Below are 23,952 nucleotides of genomic sequence, written 5' to 3'. Positions count from 1 at the left end.
TAGGTGTATAGACCCAACCCTATTACTATATAAAAGGAAAAGGGTTGGGTCTATACACCTAGGGTCCCGATCCATAAAGCGTTCGTAACGTTACGACCTGTCGTATCTCCATAGTATATCATATGCCTGCGATTGTCGTAGCGCCACGAACGTTTTGTAGATCGGGACCACGATTTGTAGTCGGCATTATCAGCTTCAATCAGAACTGCTGAAACCCTTTTGTGTGTTGCATGTCAGAAAAACATATATACAAATAATATATATTCACTCATATCCATCAACAAATGTGTGAAGAATGTTAGTTAACGTCAATCAGGAACAACACATTTTTATTAGAGGGGCTGTGAAAATTCAATGGCAAGCCTTGACCAAACAAACCAGTTTGATAGCATGGGAATCTACCAATGTCATCTCAGTACATATTGCGACAAGAAAAATCCTAACTGTTGTCAGAATCCCACAAGAATGGTGTGCTGGAATGAATTTTGACCAGCATTCCCCAGGAATATGTCCAGAACTCTGGACCTGAATCCTCCTTTGCTGTTCCCACAAAGGCAGGCATGTTCTAAAATATTAATACCTATCCATGTTCTCTCAACTTCCCTTCAATTCGAGGCGGGAGTAGAGGCAATAAGATAGTGATTGTTGTGAATAATGCGGACCGAAGTCATAAATATCGGAGGGACAACGATTTCATTGCAATAATATATAAACATTCTTTTTGGACTTTTTGAGTTAAATTAAAAAAGTTTAGGGGTCGGCTTATCTCTGGAACATACCATTTTGATATTGATTATAAGGGTCAAGTTAGGGGGTTGGCGTATCTACGTAATATACGGTAAGTAATAATTCAGCAAATAATTGGTAAAATAGATGGTCTGTATTGGAATATATGAAACCCCCTTTGAGATTATTCAGTTTCTCTGGCTGAGTGAAGCCTTGTAGTCATCCTCTACATAGCTGTCACCCTAACCAGCTCTACATGCTGTTTCTGTGAGTGGTGGCATTGTGTTATTGGTTTGGTCATATTCTACACTAATTCTGTGGACAAGGCATCCTTTGTGGCTGTTATTGCCGCAATCACACCAGCCGACATATTTCAACATATACTGCTGTGTCTTTCAAGAATTCAGTCACCTTCAGGGGACATGGTTCAACTCATTGCATGTGTATCAAATTGTTTCAGAAGGGTGGTTGTGTGCGTTTGCTTTATGGTTCAGTGAACTATTTCACTGTTTTGTTTCAGGTAAATAGATATCAATGTTGTGTTGCAGCAATAATCAACTTAAACTTGCATAGTTATGTAATTCATTTGTGATGAGTAGGCTTCACATCAAGACTTTTCTTCACACAATAAAATATAAAAGGCATACATATATAGGAAAGATGAGTTTGTATTTTGAAAATAGGATCATAATCACATGTATGTATAACCAATCATTCAAATTATAACAACTATATAATTCAAACAAACACCTAGAAACAATTACTATTATTTTGTCCTTTTCAGAAGTATTTCTGCTATGTGCGAAAGACTACTTTGTATTTCTGATTTTGCAAGGTGTCGTAACTGTCGTATTGCCTCAAGGCTGTGCTGCTTAGCCAGGAGCCTCGTCTGTTCCACACCATCACTCTGAAACCACGGATTAATACTGTAGTAACATGGAAATACTACACATCTAACACGCATAACTATAACTCCTGATAAATGATTGCATGGCAAATACAGGTAGAGAAATATTAGCTGCATGACACATACTGTACAAGCTGTACAAAATACCGAGATGTAGGGGCAGAAGTCTTATCACGCTATATTCATAATATGTCAGTGATCTTGCCTGTGTGAAAATATTAATGGTTGGGTGGAGTTGCTGGGGTGGGTATATATTTTCTCTAACCAAATATTTTTCTCTATACTTTCTTATTCAGGACCTGAAAGCAATTAGAATCTGAAATGGTCGGCATATTGGAACAGTTTTCTGTAAAATTACTCTTTAGAAAAAGTATCTGTCTCCTGATGAATACTTTTCCCCAATCTTACTGTGCTCAGATTATTTTTAACTCAACTTTTGATAACTTAATAACTCAACAGGTCAGTTATCAAATCGGAATGAAAGATCTAACCATTTTATTATCAATAGTCGTAACTGATGTTTAGTACATGGGCAATATTACATAGAAGGGTAAAATTACCTTTGCAACCATGTCTCTTGCGGTTTCCACATCACCCTCATGGGTAAATCTCCTCATAATCATTGCATTCAGTTCTGGATACTGCAATAAAAGACCAACAAAACGTTAGTATTGCAGATTAGAAAGCTCACTGATATTCCACACAAGGAATCTCAGGTCACATATATCCTAGAAGCCACTTATAAAAAGCAATCAGCCTAAGCAATACAAATGCTTTGTTTGTCCATTTACAACTGAAAACTATTTATCATGCCTAGGCCAAAAAAATATATTATGTTGTTGTTACAATGCCTTGTGAAGAAACATTGAAAGATTTCTATATTAAATCATTATTTATGTTATTTAATTGTAGGTTTTGTCAGTGAGAGCCCATTATTCAATTCAATGCAATCCATTTTAGCCCTACGGACACTGAAAAACATGAAAATATCATACTCAATTTGGATGAAAATGGTGAGTTGAAATGCACTCCAGTCATGATTTTGATTTGGTTAAGAAAAGATTTAGGGTCGGGAGGTTAGGATAGGGTCAGTCAGGTAACTGGAAACAGACATATCTTTTTTTTTAAAAATGGCTTTATTATGGATATAACACACAGATACAAACCACAATATAGTAGAAATTATTCTCATTTTCTTTTCAGTCTTATATTTAATAAAAACGCAATATTTTCTACACTGTGGCAGTATTGAATGTTGTGCACCATTTTAACAGTGCAGTATATGTATGTGCTTGGTGATTATTTTCAATATTGACACGCATAATGTATGAAATATCACACCCATCACTATTTCTCGACGATCTGACCAAAACAATGGCATCTATCAACTAAAGAAGGGTAAATAAAAATGACAACACACATCAACATCTTACTATTTTTCCACAAAACTGAACATTATCTCAAAAAGTAGCAAAACTTTACTTTGAAAGGATTGTTCTTTATTGATCATACCAAACAACAGTAGCCTTTGTTGAAACAGCCCTTTGGGTCAGATTTGTGTCATGAATGTGCATGGAAATGTGTACAAACGAAAATGCTGAGACTTCAGTTATTATCCTTCAAATCATACATTAAAAACCATTCCATACGAAATCATGGAAATCAGAAATCTCATGCCCAAAATGTAAAGAAGCTTTGGGGCTGTCTGTAAAAAGGACAATGGCTGTAACCCTGCTATGTGTTGTTACAAATATCGACAACTGCTAAAAGTGTCATAAAACCAAAACTTTCGCGTTATTCTGAAAAGGTGGTTGGTTGGTTGGTTGGTGGGCTGACTCTGCACAATAATCAAGCTATAATCTAGTGATCAACAGCATGGGCATTGATCTACGCAATTGGGATATGATGACATGTGTCAACCAAGTCAGAGAGCCTGACCACCCAATCCCCTTAGTAGCCTCTTATGACAAGCATGGGTTACTGAAGACCAATTCTATTAACCTGGGTGCCGTTGTACAAAGCGATCTTAGCGCTAAGGTGACCGTAACTCCCATACCTTAACATAGACTTAAGGTAGCCTTAGCGCTAAGGTTGTTTTGTACAACGGCACCCAGGATCTGCACAGGTCCTGAAAAGGGATATACTGAAATGAAGGTATTTCAGCTAACAGCAAACTTGAGGTCAGGTAGACAATATCAAAGAAGGGAACCCAGAAACTCATTCATTGCCTTTCTCAGTCGTGTGATGATTCACTATTCTCTTTAAAGGGATGGCAACAGGAAAATCTACTTTCAACTGAAAACTTAATATTGTCTCAACGAATAGGGTTTAGTGGGATTCAACGGATTTAGACGATTCACAGAATTGTTCAATTTGAAAAACATCGGGTTAGGGGCCCCCATCCCTGAATTTGTAACAACTGAATAACAGTAATATCATGAACACTAAATATACGTTGACAATAAGCAGAGCCAACAAACAAATCAGATCTATTATTACTAATATAGTACTAATTTCCCTGTTTCAAAGACAGACTCAAGCTGTTATCTTATGTTAACTTTGCCAACAAGATGAAAATGTGCATTATTTTGAAATAGTTATATCCTCACATATTGTAAGATATGGGGTATTTACCATCAAATTAAATTGTTGAGTACCGGTATACAGGTATGCCAGGTTAAACTATTTATACATTCAGGTTAATGCAATCATCACATTACACTGTTCTTATCATGTCTATATATTTTTATCTCTGCACACCTTCATATGACAGTCTGTTGATAACTGAATCAGAACTACAGTGATCGACATCATGAGCATCAATCCATGTAATCAGGTTCAAATGGCATGCAATCAAACCCAGTCACATAGCCAGACTAAACAATACAGATGCCTTATATCTTCTTCCCCTGAATCCCAACAGTTGTCATCAGTACAATGCATATTGGGTTTTACCTTGTCCAATAAAACTAGAACTACAAAGCACCACCAATATTAAGGGTTTCAAGGGTCCTTACAGGAAGTTGAGTTGATTTAAACACATCGTTTAGTTTGATTGATGCAGAGATGACAACCTAAATTTAGCCCAAATAGTACTTTGGTCAAACACTGAACCAAAAATTAGTAATTTTGGGCAAAAATTAGTATTAACTTTTCCAAAGAATATATGGCTATTCTAACAACTTGTTATTAACTTTATAGTCACCTAAATCAGTAGTAAGTATCCACATATAGCTTGATACTGAATAAAATTTGGTTGAAATTTATTGTGTATGGTACGTATGCTATTTAATAATTTAATTTAATGTATTTTTTTTTTTAAATTCTTACATTTTTACTACTATCATAGTCACGTATTTTGTATTGTTTTTTCGTAACGAATACGATAAAATCGTATGGGTTGGCATGTCTATTGATGTAATGATGGACATGTTTGAAGATATTCAGATAACAGGAAATATGAGGTTCCTGTAACCTCATGAAATACTGAAGTGTACTGTACTGTAAAATGTTGAAATTACATTGATAGCAGGAATGTCATGGGGATAATTTTATACAATTACCTATTGCTGTGCATCCCTCAGGACAGCACATATATTCTCTGGCGTCCATTGTGTATAAATGTGCCTAAAGGACTCAAACTGTGCTCAGAGTTAAATCCTGTGTATACTTACAGACTGTGCAGCAAACAGCACAGGTGCGGTAGCAAGGCCCAGCTTCAGGTCAGCAGCAGTTGGCTTCCCCATCACTTGATCACATGAGACAAAGTCCAGCAGGTCGTCAATCAGCTGCAGGGGAAGGAAGTCAGCTGACATTTCTTTAACAAACACTTCCAAGAAAATGTTCATGTTATCAGTTTATCTATCATACTAAGTGGGTATGTGAGTGAATGAGTTTATGAGTGAGTTTATGAGTTTATGAATGAGAGAGGTTTTATGCCAATTTTAGAAATATACCAGCAATATCACGGCAGGGCACACCAGAAATGGGTTTCACACATTGTACCCATGTGGGAAATCGAACCCAGGTCTTCGGCGTGATGAGCAAACGCTTTAACCACAAGGCTACCCCACCATCCCCGGTGTCTTCTGAATTTGTGGCACCCTCTGTACTTGGTTATTAACCAGAGGTATCTGCACCTTATCCCTAAGGGGCATTTATATCAAGCTACAAACCAGTATGCTCTATCTCCAAAGACTTGTTCTATCAGGTTAAGTATACAAAACTGTTAAATGCTACAATGTACTATTTTTTGGTTGCTTAACACAACAATCGCAATATTTCCAGCTATATGAAGGCAGTCTGCAAATAATCAAGTCTGGGCCAAACAATCCAGTGATTGACATCATGAGCAATGATCTACACAATCTGGATGAACGGCAGGCATCAACCAAATCAGCAAGTCTAACCATCTGATCCAGTCAGTCTCGTCTTACAAGCATGGGTTGCTGAAGACCAATTGTAAAGTGGGTCTTCACAGGTCTACTATGTAATAACCGTAAATGAAGATTTACATTAACTTCATTCACCTAAAAGGCTGGTTGAAAAGATATAGTATGACCAGAAATTATTGAAAATTTTCAGGAATATGTTTAATTGGATTTCTAGTATAAACAACCTTGACCAGCTATCAAGTGCTTGGTTTCATTCAAGACAGACAACTCCGTTAATCCTTTTTCATTAGTTTGTGAAGAGTTATCCCCCTTTGTTTACTTGCTAGCAGACAACATTTTCAGCGATCCTCAGTATGGATGATTTAGAGAAGAGGAAGTTGATTTTAGAGTATTATAACAAGGTCATCAGATCAGCTAAAGTGATTTCAAGTAGAACAGGCATCCCTTTGTCCACTGTTTATCGTGTTTTGAAAAATATTGCAAATGGATATGGCATTGAGCACCAGGGAGGCGCAGGTAGGCCCAGAAAATTGACTGTCGGTGAAAGGAGGCGGCTTGGTATTCTTGTTTCTAAAAACAAACGAAGGAGTTTAGAAAACTTAAGGCTGGATATGATTGATAGAGGAACTGTGGCTGTCTGTAAGGGGACAATTAGAACTGAGCTCCATGCAATGGGTTGGCAGAAAAGTCGAGGAATTCCATCACCGATCATGAAACCTGAACAAAAGGAGCGAAGGTTGAACTGGTGCTTACAGCATAGAAATTTTAACTGGAAAATGTGATTTTCTCAGATGAAAGTTCTGTGTGGCTGTTTCCTAATACACTGACATTCTGGACCAAACAAACTGAAAAACCTTTGTATCAGCGCCCAAAGTACAGTCCGAAATTTAACGTGTGGGGTGGCATATCTGTGTTAGGGGCAACACCCCTCTTATTTGAAGGGAATATGAGCGGTACACAGATATTCTCGAAGGACATTTTCTTCCATTTGCTCACGTGTTCTATGGAATTTTTTTGATTTTCCAGCTAGACAACGACCAAAAACATCATTCAAAGCATTCACAGGCCTGGGTTCGGACCCAAAATATGACATTATTAGATTGGCCAAGCTATAGCCCTGACCTAAATCCAATAGAAAATGTTTGGGGACTTATGAAGGAAAGTGTCAATAAGAAAAATCTGACAAATATTGCTGAAATGAAAGAAGAGGTGGTCCGATATTGGGACAGCATGGACTACGACTTTCTAACTTCTTTGATCAGTAGTATGCCCCGACGCATTAAAGCCTGCATTGCTGCCCATGGTGACTTGACAAAATACTAACTGTTCACCTGTCTTTGAATCTGGAGTTATGTTCTGTTAATATTCACATTTAATACGTGAGTAATGAGTGAAAAAAAATAATAATTACAATTATTAAATTCTCAATAATTTCTGGTTGTACTGTATATACTTCTAAATGCAAGCAATGAGACAGAAAGTATAGGATCAGCAACAGAAAACTGGTAACCGAGAGCAATGGACCTCGCCCCTACATGTAGAACACATTAAATACAGTAAAGAATATATACTATGTAATTATTTGAGTGTTTAAATCTTTGATTATGCATACATGTTTTCACTTTGTACGGAATGTTACTCGTGTTATACATGAATGAATATCTGATACTGTTCTTCATTAGGTGCATCGATACACACATGAAGACATGGTCATACCTGAAATGCTATTCCAATATTTCTGCCATATTGATATGCTATCTCTGTGACATCCTCAGTACAGCGACCAAGGACAGCAACCTGAAACATAAGCCAGGTACTGTCTTTATAAATGCTCTACAATAACTTACTAACATGCAAACAACAAAATATTTCTCAGAACTTGTTTGAATGATAAAAACAACATAAAGGCAATCCACATGCTATAGTAACAAGAAGACATGGTCATCAATATCCCCTGCCACAGTGTTCTGTTCCTATTTTGACAACTATTCATTCTTCCTACAAATAGTGATACATAAGCTGTTAAATAACTACTGTGAGGATTACAGTTATGTCAGCAAAGAGAATATCACAGAGGGTCATAACTCTGTCACAAATTGTAACACGGTTTCCGTTTTCGAACTCCATCAAGGCATTCATGTCCTGAAAACACCCACTTTGTGGCAGGGGTTCTCTATCTATAACGGTTACTGAGAAAGTCTGTTCCATTTGGGGATAACATGCACAAAGTTAAGAAATGCATGACAAGGGCCATAACTCTGTAAAGAATCATAACATGGTTTCCATTTTCGAACTCCATTAAGGCATTCGTGTCCTGAAAATAAATACCACATTTGGTTTCCCTATCTATAATGGTCCCCATTGGGAATACTGTGCACTAAGTCAAGAAATGCTCTACAAGGGCCATAACTCTGTAACAAATGGTAACACGGTTTCCGTTTTCTGACTCCATCAAGGTGTCCTGACAACATATACCAAATTTGGTTTCTCGATCTATAACGGTTTTTGAGAAAATTTGCCCCCATCATCTCGGAGCTCAAACCTATATCCCGCTCCAACTTCGTGGCACGGGATAGTAATAATGTGTCCATTTATACAGCGCCAAACTCCACACTAGGTATGCTCACAGTGCTAACAATGAATAGCACAGCACATTATTACCCCGGATAACTCAAACTACCTGTTAGGCGCTAGAAGTTATACTTATAGTCACATGACTTATCCCACCGGGTACTTATTTTCTGCTGGGTGAACAGAGGCAATTTTGAACAAACTCACTTGCCTAAGGTGAAGCCACATGTCTGACATGCTGGGATGGTTAAGGAATTAATCAATGCAGATCGTGAAAAACAGTTAATTCATACCATATATATATATTTCAAGTGACTACATGATCTGATAGGTACCCATTTTGTTTGCATTGTGTAAAACAATTAGCAGAAAAGTGGTCTACTTTAGTGGGCTATGCACATTACTATGTTGTACTAGTTCATACATTTTGTGTGTTTTTTCTACAGTTTCATGTGTTACAATTTAACCAGCAGTCTGTGAAGCTGATTTTGTTGACTTGCTTACTTAAAAGAAATGACTTCAATATTTGTTTTGCATAAATGGAGATATTGTTGTAAAAATGGCAAGCATTCTTTCCACTGATTTGAACAATGTGCACATGAAGTTTTACATATGATAACAATCAATTGTTAAGAAAACAAAAAAGTAAAACAAACAACAACATTTGAATCTAAGAGCCCCAAAAGAGGCAAACCTTGTATTCCTAACAGTAGGGTCATGACAATGATCCGTCAACTTTCAGTCTAAACTGTAAACAATAAATTCAGCTGTTTCTGTTCAAGCCATATTAATATTGTGAAAAATCTAAATTACAAAAGTGATAAGATTATTGACAATTTGCAGTACAGATTGTGTCAACCAAAGTTTCTTAAAGGGATCTCCATACTACTCACTGCCTTGCAGCTGTTGGCCAAAAGACTGGCCGTCTTCTTGAAGGTTTTTTTGAGGTAGTGAGCAAACCGTTCATTCTCCTCTTCTTTGGACCCTAATTGCATAAACTCTCCTGAAATTAATCAAACAGGGTGAAAGTGAAATGAATGTAATGTTGAGTGAGTGTAGTATTACGCCACACTCAGCAATATTCCAGCTATATGGCAATGGTCTGTAAATAATCGAGTCTGGACCAGATAATCCAGTGATCAACAGCATGAGCATCAATCTACACAAATGGGATATGATGGCATGTGTCACCCAAGTCAGTGAGCCTGACCACCCAAACCCGTTTGTCGCCTCTTAAGACAAGCATGGGTTACTGAAGATTAATTCAAACCCAGACCTTCACAGGTGAATGTAATATTGCCCAAGGTACAAAAACACATTAAATCATAAACGTGAACACTTCATCGTCAAGGATTTCCCAGATAATTAATCTTTGAATTCTAAACAACAGGACATGACTCAGTAATGTAGCACCTTGTCAACATTACTGCATATGAATATGGGGGTGGTAGGGTAGCCTTGTGTTTTAAGTGTTCAGTAATCACACCGAAGACCATGGTTCAATTCCCCACATGGATACAACGTTTGAAGCCCTTTTGCGATGTCCCCACATTGATATTGATGGAGTATTGCTAAAAGCAGCATAAAATATACTCACTAACAAATGTGAATTCCTTAAGAAATATGCCACAAGTTGCGTCAGTCAGAAATATCAGAGAGACAATTAAGACCTAAAACTGGAACTTTTCAAAAACATATTCATTGTTCATTGCTTCAAGTAACAAAGTGATTGTCTAATTTCAATTCTTTTATGTTAGGAAATTGGAATATTCATGCTTTAACATGAGTTCTTTGCTTCTGTTGGACCCATTTTTGAATGATTCATAAAATATGAGTGAAAGATCGCGCGTGAAACATGTAAGACAGGTTTAAACCAGGTTGAATGGACAAGGGGACATTACTCTGTGTGTTGGCAAAATTACTCAGGTGATGAATAATTATTGTCAACTAAAACTTTTACTCAAAGCTGGCTTTACCATTATCATGACAATAACTTTATGTAAGGAGAGTTTTTAGTAAACAAAGGGATGAATTGGTTATGTTATTGCTGATGTATGAAGTACAACAATTTCTTATAAAAAATGTTATATCACACTTCTTTTCATCATATTGGTGCAATCTGGTTTAAAATTTCATAATGATTCTCTTAAAACTCTAATGGTTGTATTATCTGTAAATACCGGTACATTCAAATATGAAAAACTATCAGCATTGGTAATGAAGTTGTTTGTATACCCGGGCTTTCTATTCCTTGTGAGGTGCGGTGGGGTAGCCTAATGGTTAAAGCGTTCGCTCGTCATGCCGAACACCCGGGTTCGATTCCCCACATGGGCACAATGTGTGAAGCCCATTTCTGGTGTCCCCGCTGTGATATTGCTGGAATATTGCTAAAAAAATGGCGTAAAACTAAACTCACTCACTCACTATTCCTTGTGAACACTTAACACATTCTGTGGCAATGGAATACAACCAAACAACTCTCTTCAGTCAACTGTAACTTTCAAAATCAAATTATCTCAACCACTGAACGTATTAACACTGTGACTTTGTATGTCATGCTAATGATACACATCATCTTGAACTTACCTCTAACAAGATCTTCAATAACCTGAGATAAAATAGAAACAACTTGTTCATTGCGGAGACGAGCCAGCGCCATAGATGCTATGGATAGAATGTAGTCACCAGCTAAAATTGCCTGAAAAAGTCAAGACAGGTATTCATTCTTAAAACAAAAATTGTGCAAGGGTGAATTCATAGTCTGGGGCTTTGTAATGCGAGTCACTGGTACACACTGTCACTGATGAAATCTTAGTACAATATAAGATAATGAACAACCTATGACCTATGAACAATTAGATCAACATCATTTTGTAGCTATAGCTTTGCAACGAAGCAAGTTGAGAGTAATTTCCATATATTTCTAACCATGTCACTATCAACATCGTATGTCACATCTGGAGTGTAGGACTGCAACAATTCACCCAGACCTTGATTCGATTCGATTTTCGATATTGGAACCTCGCTCTGATCATTTTCGATTCGATTCTGCATACAAGTAAAAACATCAGATTTCATTTAACTCTCCGAGTCAGCTTTTTAGCGTGAAATTCATCGTCAACTTGGCGATGTCTACCAACAACAATTCTCCTTGGATAATTAGCCCAGCGTCAACCAATCAAGTTTCACCTTATTTCAGCGCTCGAAACTGTTAAAGTTAAAGTCAAAGTTACATTAATTCAAAATTACAAATAATCTAAATAGGTATTCAAATATCGAATTGAAATAGTGATAACGTTAACGAAAAATTGGAACTAAGGTGTCAGATTTGATTTTGATGAATCAAACTGAATCGTTTCAGTCCTACTCAGTAACTGGAGTGACCACCTTCTGACTTTTCTCTCTCCCTTCTGTCACAATGTAGCATAATGCTGATAAAGACCTAATGATTTTTTAAATCAAATTTTATTCATTGGGCTTGACGCACATAAATGAAACCATATGAATTATTGAAATTTAATTAAAAATTCCAAAATGGATACAATTTACCATACAGATTGGTATAGAAGCTAGTCAGGGTCCACTTAGGAGCTGACCCTCAATATGACAAATACAGTATTAAATTTAACAAAGAACCATATGGTACATTTACCTCTTGATTAACTTTAAATTAAGATTATTTTCCGATTACAATGAACCTTCTTTTTGTTATTTTGCCACAGCCCATGCTATCAATGGCACTCAACCAATGAAATCACCAAAGGTGACAATCCCATCATATCAGTCACCTATGAAACTGGGGGCTATTCGGACCTGTTATCCCCATAGGGATAATTCCATACTAAAGAAGGACCTTAATCACACCAAATCTTGTTCCACTGCACTTTACCTCATCAGTGAAAATTTTATATTTAAATTTTATATTTAAATTTTCTCAACGTAGATACTGAAGACGAGTGTGTGAGTGAGTTTAGTTTTATGCACTTAGCAATATTCCAGCTATATGGCAAAGCCTGTAAATAATCGAGTCTGGACCAGACAATCCAGTGATCAAACGCATGAGCATAGATCTGCACAATTGGGAACTGATGTTATGTGTCAACCAAGCCAGCGAGGTTGACTACCCGATCCTGTTAGTCGCCTCTTACGACAAGTGTGGGTTGCTGAAGGTTCATTCCAACCTGGACCTTCACGGGTATGAAATTATGAGAAAAGTCTGCCTTCACACCTTCTTTTGACCCCAAACAAGGTTGATGCTAGATTTATTACGACGTGTATCTGCTGCATCAATCACATCATCATGAACGAGACTGGCAGTGTGGATCATCTCAGTGATCATAGCTATCTTCTTCTGAGCAGGCAGTACACTGAAAGATAATCAACAGCATTAAGTTCTTGACACAAAGCTTGTACTGAAAATAAAACACACAGCTGAATACACTCCACAAGTTACTGACTTTCCATCAAAAAGATAAACATGCAGAAGACACAACCAATTACTGCTGCTCAATCAATCTGATCTTGTAGCATTCAACATGTGAGTGAGTGAGTGAGTTTAGCTTTACGCCGCACTCAGCAATATTTCAGCTATATGGCGGCGGTCTGTAAATAATCGTGTCTGGACCAGACAATCCAGTGATCAACAGCAAGAGCATCGATCTGCACAACTGGGAACCGATGACATGTGTTAACCAAGCCAGCGAGCCTGACCACCCGATCCCGTTTGTCGACTCTTACGACAAGCATGGGTTACTGAAGATTCACTCTAACCCGGACCTTCACAGGTCTTCAACATGTAAGATGATGATGACAACAAAGACGATGTGATGATTCCATGGAGCAAAATTCTGTATCATTGAGGGACATGCTCAATGTGCAACACAGCACAGGGGCATGCTGCGAGACTGACATTTGTACCAAATAGACATGCAGAGAGGTGTTCCAGGCCGACTTGCCGATATCCTTTGAACTAATTAATGCCAATTATCCTTGTTTTGACAGAATTGGGTCGTCTCACCATTTCAGTGAAAATAGCACATGACGAGTTCACCACTTACTCAATATACTGAGTTTGAGTTCACCACTTTAGTAAATATGTGCTACAGAGAGGGGATGGCAAATAATACAAATATACACATAGAGTAGTAGTGCTGTAAAAAAAATGTTTTGAGTCCACATTTAAGTGAACCTTTGAGTATGTTTCAATTTGCTGTCAAATTAAATATATTAGAGTGTTCACTATAACCCTGTCTGGTTTGGATATGTTCATATGTCACTTCGATAAATTACACCCAAATTTAACACATTCAAGTAAAAACAGTCATTTTCGTAAGTATGTACAACCTTCATGACTATTCCATTCTAGACTAATGCTTAGTCTGAATATATAATTTTGACTGTAACAAATAAACCTATTTAAATTGAAAAGGAGCCCAAGGGAGACCAGAGATCCTGAACCTGGGGACATCTAGACTTGCTTGATTTAGGCAGGGATACTCTACAACAGGGATAGGTCACTCGCTTGCTTTCTTTACCATTTGTACTAATTAACGTGTGCCTCGTCATGCTCCAACGCACACAGTGACTTGGTTCGGTCCCAGCGCAACTTCGGCTGCCTTTAACAGTACTTCAGCCAGTGTATTGTATCAGTCGGAATTTTACAATGAATGAATGAATGAATTAAGAGCAAGAATTTTATGTGAATGAATGAAAGAAATTAAGAAAAGAACAAAAAGAAAAAGAACATATGTGAATGAATGAAAGAATAAATGATACACCACGGCCATCCCTCCCCAAACATGTTAAAGAACACAAAACTATCGGTAGAACACATATGTTAACATCAGCTGTCCATTTTCAAAAAAAAATTACTTTGAAACATGTTTTTACATTAGTAACTAATTCAGATATCTTATTGCATGTGTGGAATGACATGGGCATTGACAGAATGTTAACTGACACTGTCACAGACCCCTCAAGAACAGAAAGTTTAGAACTATCACAAAGCGCTGTAAACACCTTTCCAGTTTTGTCAAATACTAAGATCAACAAGAAAGAAAGAAGTTTTAGAACTATAACACTCAAGCATCACAAGCACCAATGGCGATATGTCATATTTTTCACACACCTCAAATACACACTAACAAAAAAAAAAAAATAAAAAGTATCAATGTTATTTGCAAAAACCTTTCACCTGATGGCATATACCCCTCATAAAAATTAAAGGTGTATGTGAAAGATGTTTTAGAACAATAACTAGAAACACTCAAACAACGCCCTGTAGTATTTCAATGGCAGATCGGCGATATGTCATATTTTTCACACACCTCAAATACACCCTAACAATTTTTTTAAATTATAAAACTATCACTATTACTTGCAAACACCTTTCACTGATGGTATATTCCCCTCATAAAAATTGAAGGTGTATGTGAAAGATGTTTTTGAACACTAACTAGAAACACTCAAACAACGCCCTGCAGTATTTCAAATGGCAGATCGGCGATATGTCATATTTTTCACACACTTCAAATACACCCTAACAATTTTTTTAAATTATAAAACTATTACTATTACTTGCAAACACCTTTCACGTGATGGTATATTCCCCTCATAAAAATTGAAGGTGTATGTGAAAGATGTTTTTGAACACTAACTAGAAACACTCAAACAACGCCCTGTAGTATTTCAATGGCAGATCGGCAATATGTCATATTTTTCACACACCTCAAATACACCCTAACAAATTTTTTTTAGTTATAAAACTATCACTATTACTTGCAAACACCTTTCAACTAAAGGTATATTTCCCTTCTAAAACTAAAACGAATATGTGAAAGAAGTTTTTAGCGATATAATTTAGTCTTTCTTCGCTGTGTACTGAAAATTGAAGCCAGTGAGCTGCAACATGCCCACTTGAAACTTTACTACAAAGCTACTGTACTTATACTGACACTAATAACAATTATTTGACTTGAAATGAAGTGACAGAATAGGTAACTTATCTTCTACATGTAGGTTTTCAGTTGTCACAACACTCAGCGTATGTAATCAGCTGTTGAAAATAAACCGGGCTCAATCTTAAAAACCACGCTGCCGCCATATTGGCTACACTGGTCACGTGACGAGCCGAGGCATAGCTTAGGAGCTTTCCGAGGAGTGACCACTCCCCCTTATAGAGTCTCCCCGATTTAGGGCCTTAGCACTGCAGGGAGGGCAAGGCTGTAGGGATATAATATGGTTCAGGGACTGTGAGACAGACTAATTCCATCACAATTAATGCACTGAATTTATGAAGAGATATAGTTCAATTCACAGACTATGCAAGTGAATCTTAGCAGCCCTAATGTTTACTAAATATGTTGGTTTCTATTACTCACCAGTTGCCAGCATCATTGTGAATGTTGCAAGCTCTGGCCATCAGAAGGACTATCATTGGTCGAAAAGCTTTTCCTTTCCCATCAAAATAGTAACCAGCTATTTCAGCCAGTTCACTGCTATCAGTCACAATTTCCTGCAACACATAATCAGGGTTCCAAAGACAAATTAATTTTAGCCCTGGTGTTCATAATTATTATGCATAAGGAAACCGTATTTTTAATGACAACAAAGTTCAGATAACACATGCTAAGTGGCTAAGTGATCTTCAGCATGTTTTAATCGAATTTTTTACTCTACAAGGAAACATATGGCAATGGGCAAGTGCTCGAACATGTCAAACTAATCTAAGATTTCCCTACTGAAATCTTACCATTATCTTTAACTTTGAAACAGACGAATACAATGCAATACCTTTTTTATATCCTGAGAAAGTGTGCCAAGTTCCTCCTCCACCAGCTTGTATGGATTATGTACTATGTTGTCATGTTGTGGGCTGTTAGATGAGGGCCGAGTCAGATGGAGACCTGTGGTGTGGCCTGGTGATGACCCTGGAACATCTGCTGCACAGCAGGATTGTTGATGACGATGCAACTGGAAATGTACACTTCAACTTATACACATGATACACAGTGTCTTCAACCACTAGTCCCAAGTCTATGAGTCTAATAAAATTCACTCCTCACTGGTTAGCTCAGCTAATAATAATCCACAATACAATTAACTGAAAATGATGCTCAGAGCAATGTTTGGGCAAGCAGATTCAAAATCTATGCATATGTACAGGGGTGGAAATAACCCATTGCCCGACGTCCGAGTCCAGTGTTTTTTTCTGTCGGGCAAGCAAATTTGTAAATCACGCTGTATCGGTGTCCAGTTGACTTTCCAATGTTAATAATGTTGTTTATTTTAAAAAATCAACAAGAAAACGGCCGGTACAGTGGAAAAATGATCAGGGCAAGTGATTTTACATGTGCCACTGTACCGGAGTACACTAGCAATTTTAAAGTTATTTCCACCCCTGATGTACATCACATAACATATAATATGATTCATGGTGTTTACATCATTTTTACCTGAATAATTAAGAAAAGAAACAATAATAATTTCATAATGCACAATGTTTAAGTATATGAGCAAATCCATGTACATGTTTGAGACATTAGTAATATTTTCTTTACAGGCTTCACAAACACGACTTTATATGATTCAATGTATTTGGTTTCCTGTTTACATGGTCTAATTTATCTAAAACCAGTGTGCGAAATAGCCTCTGATCTGCGGATAGTAATCAGCCCAGTAAATCTCCACTGTCACCGGCCCAACTAGCTAGTGAATTTTCATGGGGTCATTTTGAAAATATATCACTCTCTCCGACTTGTTAAGTTATAATACACTTTAAATCATGCAAGATCATGGCCTGATAAAAAATGTTCATCACATTAGCAGCTTAATGACAAAACCCGTGTCATGCCGACAACGTCTTATTTTCCTCCATTTTTTGTGATCATTTGCATAGTTTTTACATTCAAATTTCAGGCTAGTGAATTATTTTGTGGGCTAGTAAAGTTCAGGCATAGCTAGCCCAACTGGCTACCAAAATTTGGAAACTATTTCGCACAAGTTTCTAAAGCTCTAGTCTTGCAGTGTCAATATTCACAGGGTGAATTATGTTTCAGTTTAAATGTAATCTTTGTAAAGCAATATGCAAAGTTTTAGTCTAGACTGCATTCAGACATTCTGACCAGTCAACTAAATATATTCATTACTGTCGATAATAGTAACACAGAAATCTACTGACAAAATTCGAAAAGCCAAGTAAGCTTCAAATTGTTTAGCACTGACCACTCTGACTGGTTATGTATTTTATGCAACAGTAACATGTGTCTTGTTTATAACAAGTAAAGGGAGATAACTCTCCAAACAACATTGAATGCAGCTCAATGTTTGCAGCAGTTCATTATTCTGATTCACAGAATAAAAGGTACATCAATTACTCGGTGGTTATCCGCCGAACAGAAAGAAAAAAAATGAACGATGACAGATAACCGCAAGATACATAAAAAAAGTCCACTGAACGTATTTCATAACTATGCGAGTTCCGGACCGGTGAAGGTCGACTGAGGAAGGTGAAGCACGTTTTCGCTGAACCCCTGTCTATCACTTACCACATGGTACTGGTTCTTGGGTATGTGAAATATTACTTGTCTTCCTCCTAAGAAGGCATCAAAGTGGTACGAAGCTCCTGTCACTGATATATGTCCATGTTTATGTCTAAAGTGGCCACAAATTCGAAGCAAAGATTTGTGTAGTCTGCTTCGAACGGCGGCCATGATTGTTTTCAACTACTTTCTGGAAAACTAGCTATAGCTTGGTGGGCTTCGTGCAACGGCGAAACTCATCCGAGCAATCTGGTCAGTAGATAATGTATTAGCATTGAGGTTCTGCCTGCTCGTCGCTATCCCAACACTGCTAACTGATTAGTTCATACCTATTTGTTTTCATTAATATTTACCAAGTGAAGTTCCGCTCTGCATGTGGTGGGAAAATTAATATACCGATGTTGTACGTTCACAACCAAAATAATATATATTTGTTAAAAGCTATTGAATTCTCTGATATACAGTTAACTATCAACCACATATATCCTATTCAATCACAAAATGTTTGCCATTGTATATCCGAGAATTGAGTTGATTTGACGATTAGTGTTAAAGAAATAGTATGTCCTCGTGAAGATTGCGCTTTGTTACAATGTAGATAGAGACGGAACCAAGTTTCTGTCGCAAGACTTCTGTCCTGTTACATTATCTGTTTCTGGCCAGGCTGAGAAGAATCGTACTTTCGTCACTGGCGGTAGAAATTTCCAAGGGCAATGAAACTTATATTTTCCTATGAAGTTGTGCATAGATACTTAGTGTCATATTCCATGAACAACTCCAATCCTATATATGTGGCACATCTAACGTTTATATATACAAAGATACACCCTAAAATATTTTATGGATTCCCTGATTCACGTATTAACACAGGATTTAATGCTTATCTAATTGTTGTTTGGATACTGAGTAAAATTATTTGTTTGCATGTTCAATCAGGTTTTGATATAAATTAAAATATCATATTGTATTTGCACAAGTCTCTAAGGTAATAATTATTAGTTAAAATGGTAATTTCTATTTTTAAAATATATAAAAACAGAGTGGGGCCATTAGTCCGCTTATCTAGACTTGCCTCTTCTTAGGATAGAATTACTATACATCCATCGGCTTAGTATATTCAGTGAATCCTTTGAGCAAGGTTACGCATTGCTGTACAGGAAAGTGAATATACTGGTGTCAACAACCATGAATACGTCAGAGCTAGATACACAGGGGGAAACCATAGGTATGTGACGTTCCCATTAGATCAGACACACAGGGGGTATTCGTCTGTACATGAAAACCGGATGTTGCACCATTGCAACAACCCTTTTTCCACTGTACAGTTTTTAAGGGACAACCAAGGCTTCACGTTCATGGTTAGTTTAAGGTATTCCCCATCTTTAACAAATGCGACATTTTAAATATGAAAATATAAAGTCTTTCTTCACATATTTGGAATCAGATAATGATGATAAAGTTTCTATATTTGTCATAAATGTCTATTTCAAGCGGCTCCCTAACTGAAACTGATGTTGCGATCGCGAAAAAGCTTGTTTTAGTCCAAATATTGCGCAAGTGATGACCACACAGTGTTTTTGTTCACTGTTACAACAAAATATGTCTTATTCAAAGTCATGTGTGAAGTTTTAATGCTTATTTCTGTACATTTAGCGAGAAACAGGCAAAATATCGAATATACGCTCTGATGGTTGTTGCACCGGTACTGTATAGTGGCAGGAAATACATATGGAACTGTACGGGGAGTTGGTATGATAATGATACATGTATTTTAAGAAAATACCTGTTAGAAATGGGGTTTCTTTAATTTTCGGGCTAAGTACATACTACACTTCTTCTATTACTGATGGCGACTTTCCATTGCCACTATTGTACTCTTGTTTCGACCTTTGAGACTACTATATGTCATTCTGTTGACGCTCATCCAACAAATGGTTTAAAGGCCCGACAACGAATTGGGAAGTGTAGCATTGCCATAATCAGTTATTATGACCTTTTTAATTCGAAAGTTCTATCGAAATTTTATTTCATTTTTATTTAGACTGAGGAGCAGATACATTTTGCTGAGAAATAACCAAAGATTGTTCCAACACTGGGGTGATTGAAAACCAACATTAATGTAAAAACCGGTTACACAACTAAAGTGATGTACGTCACTTCACTATCGCAAATTTTGTGAACATCGATATTATAAAGCCATTATTTGATACACATGATTCGTTACCACTGGCTAGTTAAACATGACAATCAAGTACATGATACACCTTGGGCAAACTTCCTTAAGTCTGGGAACCTCTGACGTAATAATAATTTCAAATACATTGAAAGTTCAGTTTGATATCTTTCTTTTCGTAAGTTTTATTCATAATATTTTAAAACTTTTTGACGATTCTTGTTCAAAAATCATAATTTATGCACGAGCGATTGCAACGAAACTTATATTTGATGCAAAGTAACGTTTTAGCCAACGTTCTAAAATACAAGTGTCGAACGTTTTGCAGTTCTGCGCAAACAAAAGATAAAGTAAATCTATGATATCATAATTAATCAAGTGAGTGAGTGTTTATAATTGGACTTCGAGGTACATGTCAATTACATGCCAAAACGACCTTTGTTTCAGACAATTGAAAAAATTCAAACGCAAAAACACAACAGCCTAGGCCTAATGCATGTGGAAGACAGATGTCCCAGTTGTTTGAATCAAACATGGTGCTGTTGTGTTTCAGCACCCTTGTTTTCGCTGTTTTTGACAATGTTTCATTTCACTCAAACTCAACGAATATTGATTCAGTTGCTTCATTGCATGTTGTAACATGTCATTTAAAGTGCCCATTAAGCACACAAAAAGTTGCATTTACTTTAGAGTATAAATGCCCTCACCACATATAAGTTTATACATGAGTATCAAATTTTAGAGTGTCGCCATACTTTTGTTTGTAGTATATATGTATATGCGCAAGTGTTCATTGTGTACGCTTCTACCCGTGTACCTTCTATTACTTGTATGACACCTGTACATTCTACCATCGTCATAACATCTCTTGTGTTCATAAATGTAATCCTTTGCCACGACACTTTGACAGACATCACATTCCTTGTCATCCTTACCCGAACTGGTCTTGCGATGATGCGCAAGATCTTTAGTATTTGACAAGTACGATTTCTTACAACTTGGACACTTCTCTGGTGTAAAACCATGATGTTGATGTACATTAGATTTGTAACTCCACACTTGGTTGAATTTCTTATTACATACAACACGTTCGAATCTCCATATGTTCTTGTGGATGTTGTCGGAGTGAAGTTTCAAGCCATACTTAGTTTTGAAGCTTCGCCCGCATCCATCCTTTAGGAGTGTCGTAGTTTTAGCTTTAATAGGGGTACTTATGACAATTTGTGACGAATGTAAAGGTCACATGCAACGTAAAACACAACTTGGCAGATTCTGATACCTTTCGGTATGAACATACAGATACAAATCATCAAAAATGCAAATTCAACTTATGAAGTTGAAAAATAACGCGATGAAAAAAACCCCGCGAAATCGGAGTTCAAACGATTCACTAAATTCACCCCAGCTTGGGGTGAAAAGTGGTTTCAACAGCTGTGCTGCACTCATAGCGCATGCGCAGTGAATAGGTTCGCGCAGCTTGGAAGCGGGATGTCCGGATTATAAGGTCGTGAGCAGGAGTAGTATAATCAAAACAAATAGTAAATAATCTACTCGTTACATAAAAGAACCTTGTTAGGATCTAGATCTACTCAGATATATGTCAACCAGTCAGGCGTTCGACATTTTAAGACGGAAAATCTTCGCTGGCGTGAGTACTCGGTGAAGACTTTGATGTGAGCTATTTTTCTAATCTTTTGTTCATATTTCACAGGTGCGAGCTTGTTGTATGTTATGACAGTAGATTACCGATTTAACTTTTTTTTATAATTTCATTTGTCTATTTCACCACACGTTCTTCTTACCGAGTCACTTTCTCAGTTCGATACATAAAAGCAATGTCATTATTAGCATTGACAGAATTTCTAACTGTGATATAGATATGTCTTTGTCACAGACAAAACTCAATGTCTGTCTTATTGACACCTATGTGTCTGCCTGCCTGTCTGCTAATGACAATATGCAATACACAACTTCTATCACTGACCACATGCAATTTGAACTTAAAAATTGTCAGGTTATACACCATAAACAAAACGCATTGATTTATGGCTCGCGCACCCGAGTTCGGCCTCTATCACATTATGTAATTATACAGACAGGCAGGTGTGATACTTGTACACATGACATGTTATGATGTCTGTTGATTGCAAAATGTTATACACAAAAAATGAGCATGTATTTACAAAACCGAACATATCTGTACACACACACACACACACAATGAGCCGTGAGAGAATCGGCAAACAAACCAGCCAATGAAAGGCGTCGTTACGGTTGAGTGCACACCCACCCGCTCTGAATGGGTTCGGTATCCCGAGTGCTTCGTTTCCAGGGAAGTAAGCCAGAGTACAAAATATTGCACTTTTGATTTGCGATTGTACGCTTTATAATTTTGTTTATTTGTTTTTTCATAAATAAGTGAATAAGTGATAATTGTGTTTTAATTGTGTTTGATTTTTGGTTTTGGTTGCATGTGACCTTTAAGGAAAGGCAAGACTCGTCTTGGGCCTAAACATTCATTTCTGAAAGAATTTAATCCGTGCAGTACACGTCGAACTGCATGTTCACTTTAGTATAACACGATTTATTTCATAAATGAGTGTTCAAAACATATAGCATATGGCGTAACTGTGATTGAATCTTAACTATGTGCATAGCTATGACTTCAAATTTACCTGCAAAGATCATGATTTATTTATGATACACACCAAAAACCTGCAAGTCTTTGAGAAACGACCGTTTCCGAATACCAATCACAGGACTCAGTCACTCTGTAAAGGAACCGCCTCCGTGGTGTAGTGGTTAGAGCGTCCTCCCGGAGAGCGGAAGGTCGCGGGTTCGATCCCCGACCGCGTCATACCAAAAGACGTTTAAATTTGGTACTTGTTGGTCCCTGCCTGGCGCTCGGCATTAATGGGTACAACAAGGACTGGTCGGCTCGGAGTCAGTATAATGTGTCTGAGTGGGGTATTCATGCTTAACTGCTGCATGGTATCTCAGTGGGCTAGCACTATAAAACCACATACACACGCATGCACGTCGTCATATGAGCGAAATATTCTCAAGCACGACGTTAAACCCAATTTCACCTCGCCTCAGCTCACTCTGTAAAGGCACAACTACCCGTACAGTCACAGAGACAGTAACAACGACCCTTTAGCGTACAGTTTAGTTTCAGTCAAAACAAAGGCTAGAAACATTCACAATTCATGCATTGGGCATTTATATAATAAAATCTGCATTATGCCTGCACAAAAAAGGTCTAATTATATGAAATAAACCATTTATATCACTGTGATTGACTGATTTAGATATTTTTTCGTAAGGCACGATCACGCGATCTGAAAGGCGTCAGCAAATCATCCCGATAAATAGGATGAATGATTGTCACGATAAATATAGTGCTGGTTTAGGCTACAAGAAAGCTTCATCTGTCGACACACAAACTTTAAGCCGGTTCTATTCAAAATACTGTCTGTAATATCCGTGAATGTGAGGCCCGGGTCGTCCCTGGACAATTGTACAGTGGAAAATGGGTTGTTGCAGAGGTGCAACATCAGGTTTTCATTTACAGTCGAATACCCCCTGTGAGACAGCTGTTACGCTTTGCTAGACAGCGGGAGCAGAAATATATATTGGCTT

General features: G+C 37.3%; 1 protein-coding gene across 1 annotated transcript; it reads right to left on the bottom strand.

Annotated features, from left to right (window-relative positions):
• Positions 1 to 1,376: 1,376 nt before the first annotated feature.
• LOC124278406 (all trans-polyprenyl-diphosphate synthase PDSS1-like) lies at positions 1,377 to 18,319 on the bottom strand. Its single transcript, XM_046714118.1, has 10 exons — positions 18,144 to 18,319; positions 16,390 to 16,569; positions 15,978 to 16,111; positions 12,827 to 12,965; positions 11,185 to 11,296; positions 9,492 to 9,601; positions 7,744 to 7,824; positions 5,308 to 5,421; positions 2,194 to 2,274; positions 1,377 to 1,633 (listed from the first exon to the last, which is right to left on the bottom strand). The coding sequence occupies exons 1-10, from the start codon at positions 18,306 to 18,308 to the stop codon at positions 1,493 to 1,495; spliced, it is 1,257 nt and encodes a 418-aa protein (XP_046570074.1). The 5' UTR covers positions 18,309 to 18,319; the 3' UTR covers positions 1,377 to 1,492.
• Between the last annotated feature and the right edge of the window lie 5,633 nt (positions 18,320 to 23,952).

This window comes from Haliotis rubra, unplaced genomic scaffold (assembly GCF_003918875.1).
Source record: "Haliotis rubra isolate DU_JTF1 unplaced genomic scaffold, ASM391887v1 Scf236, whole genome shotgun sequence".
Lineage (NCBI taxonomy): Eukaryota > Metazoa > Mollusca > Gastropoda > Lepetellida > Haliotidae > Haliotis > Haliotis rubra.
This window is presented reverse-complemented; position numbering and strand designations above follow the sequence as displayed.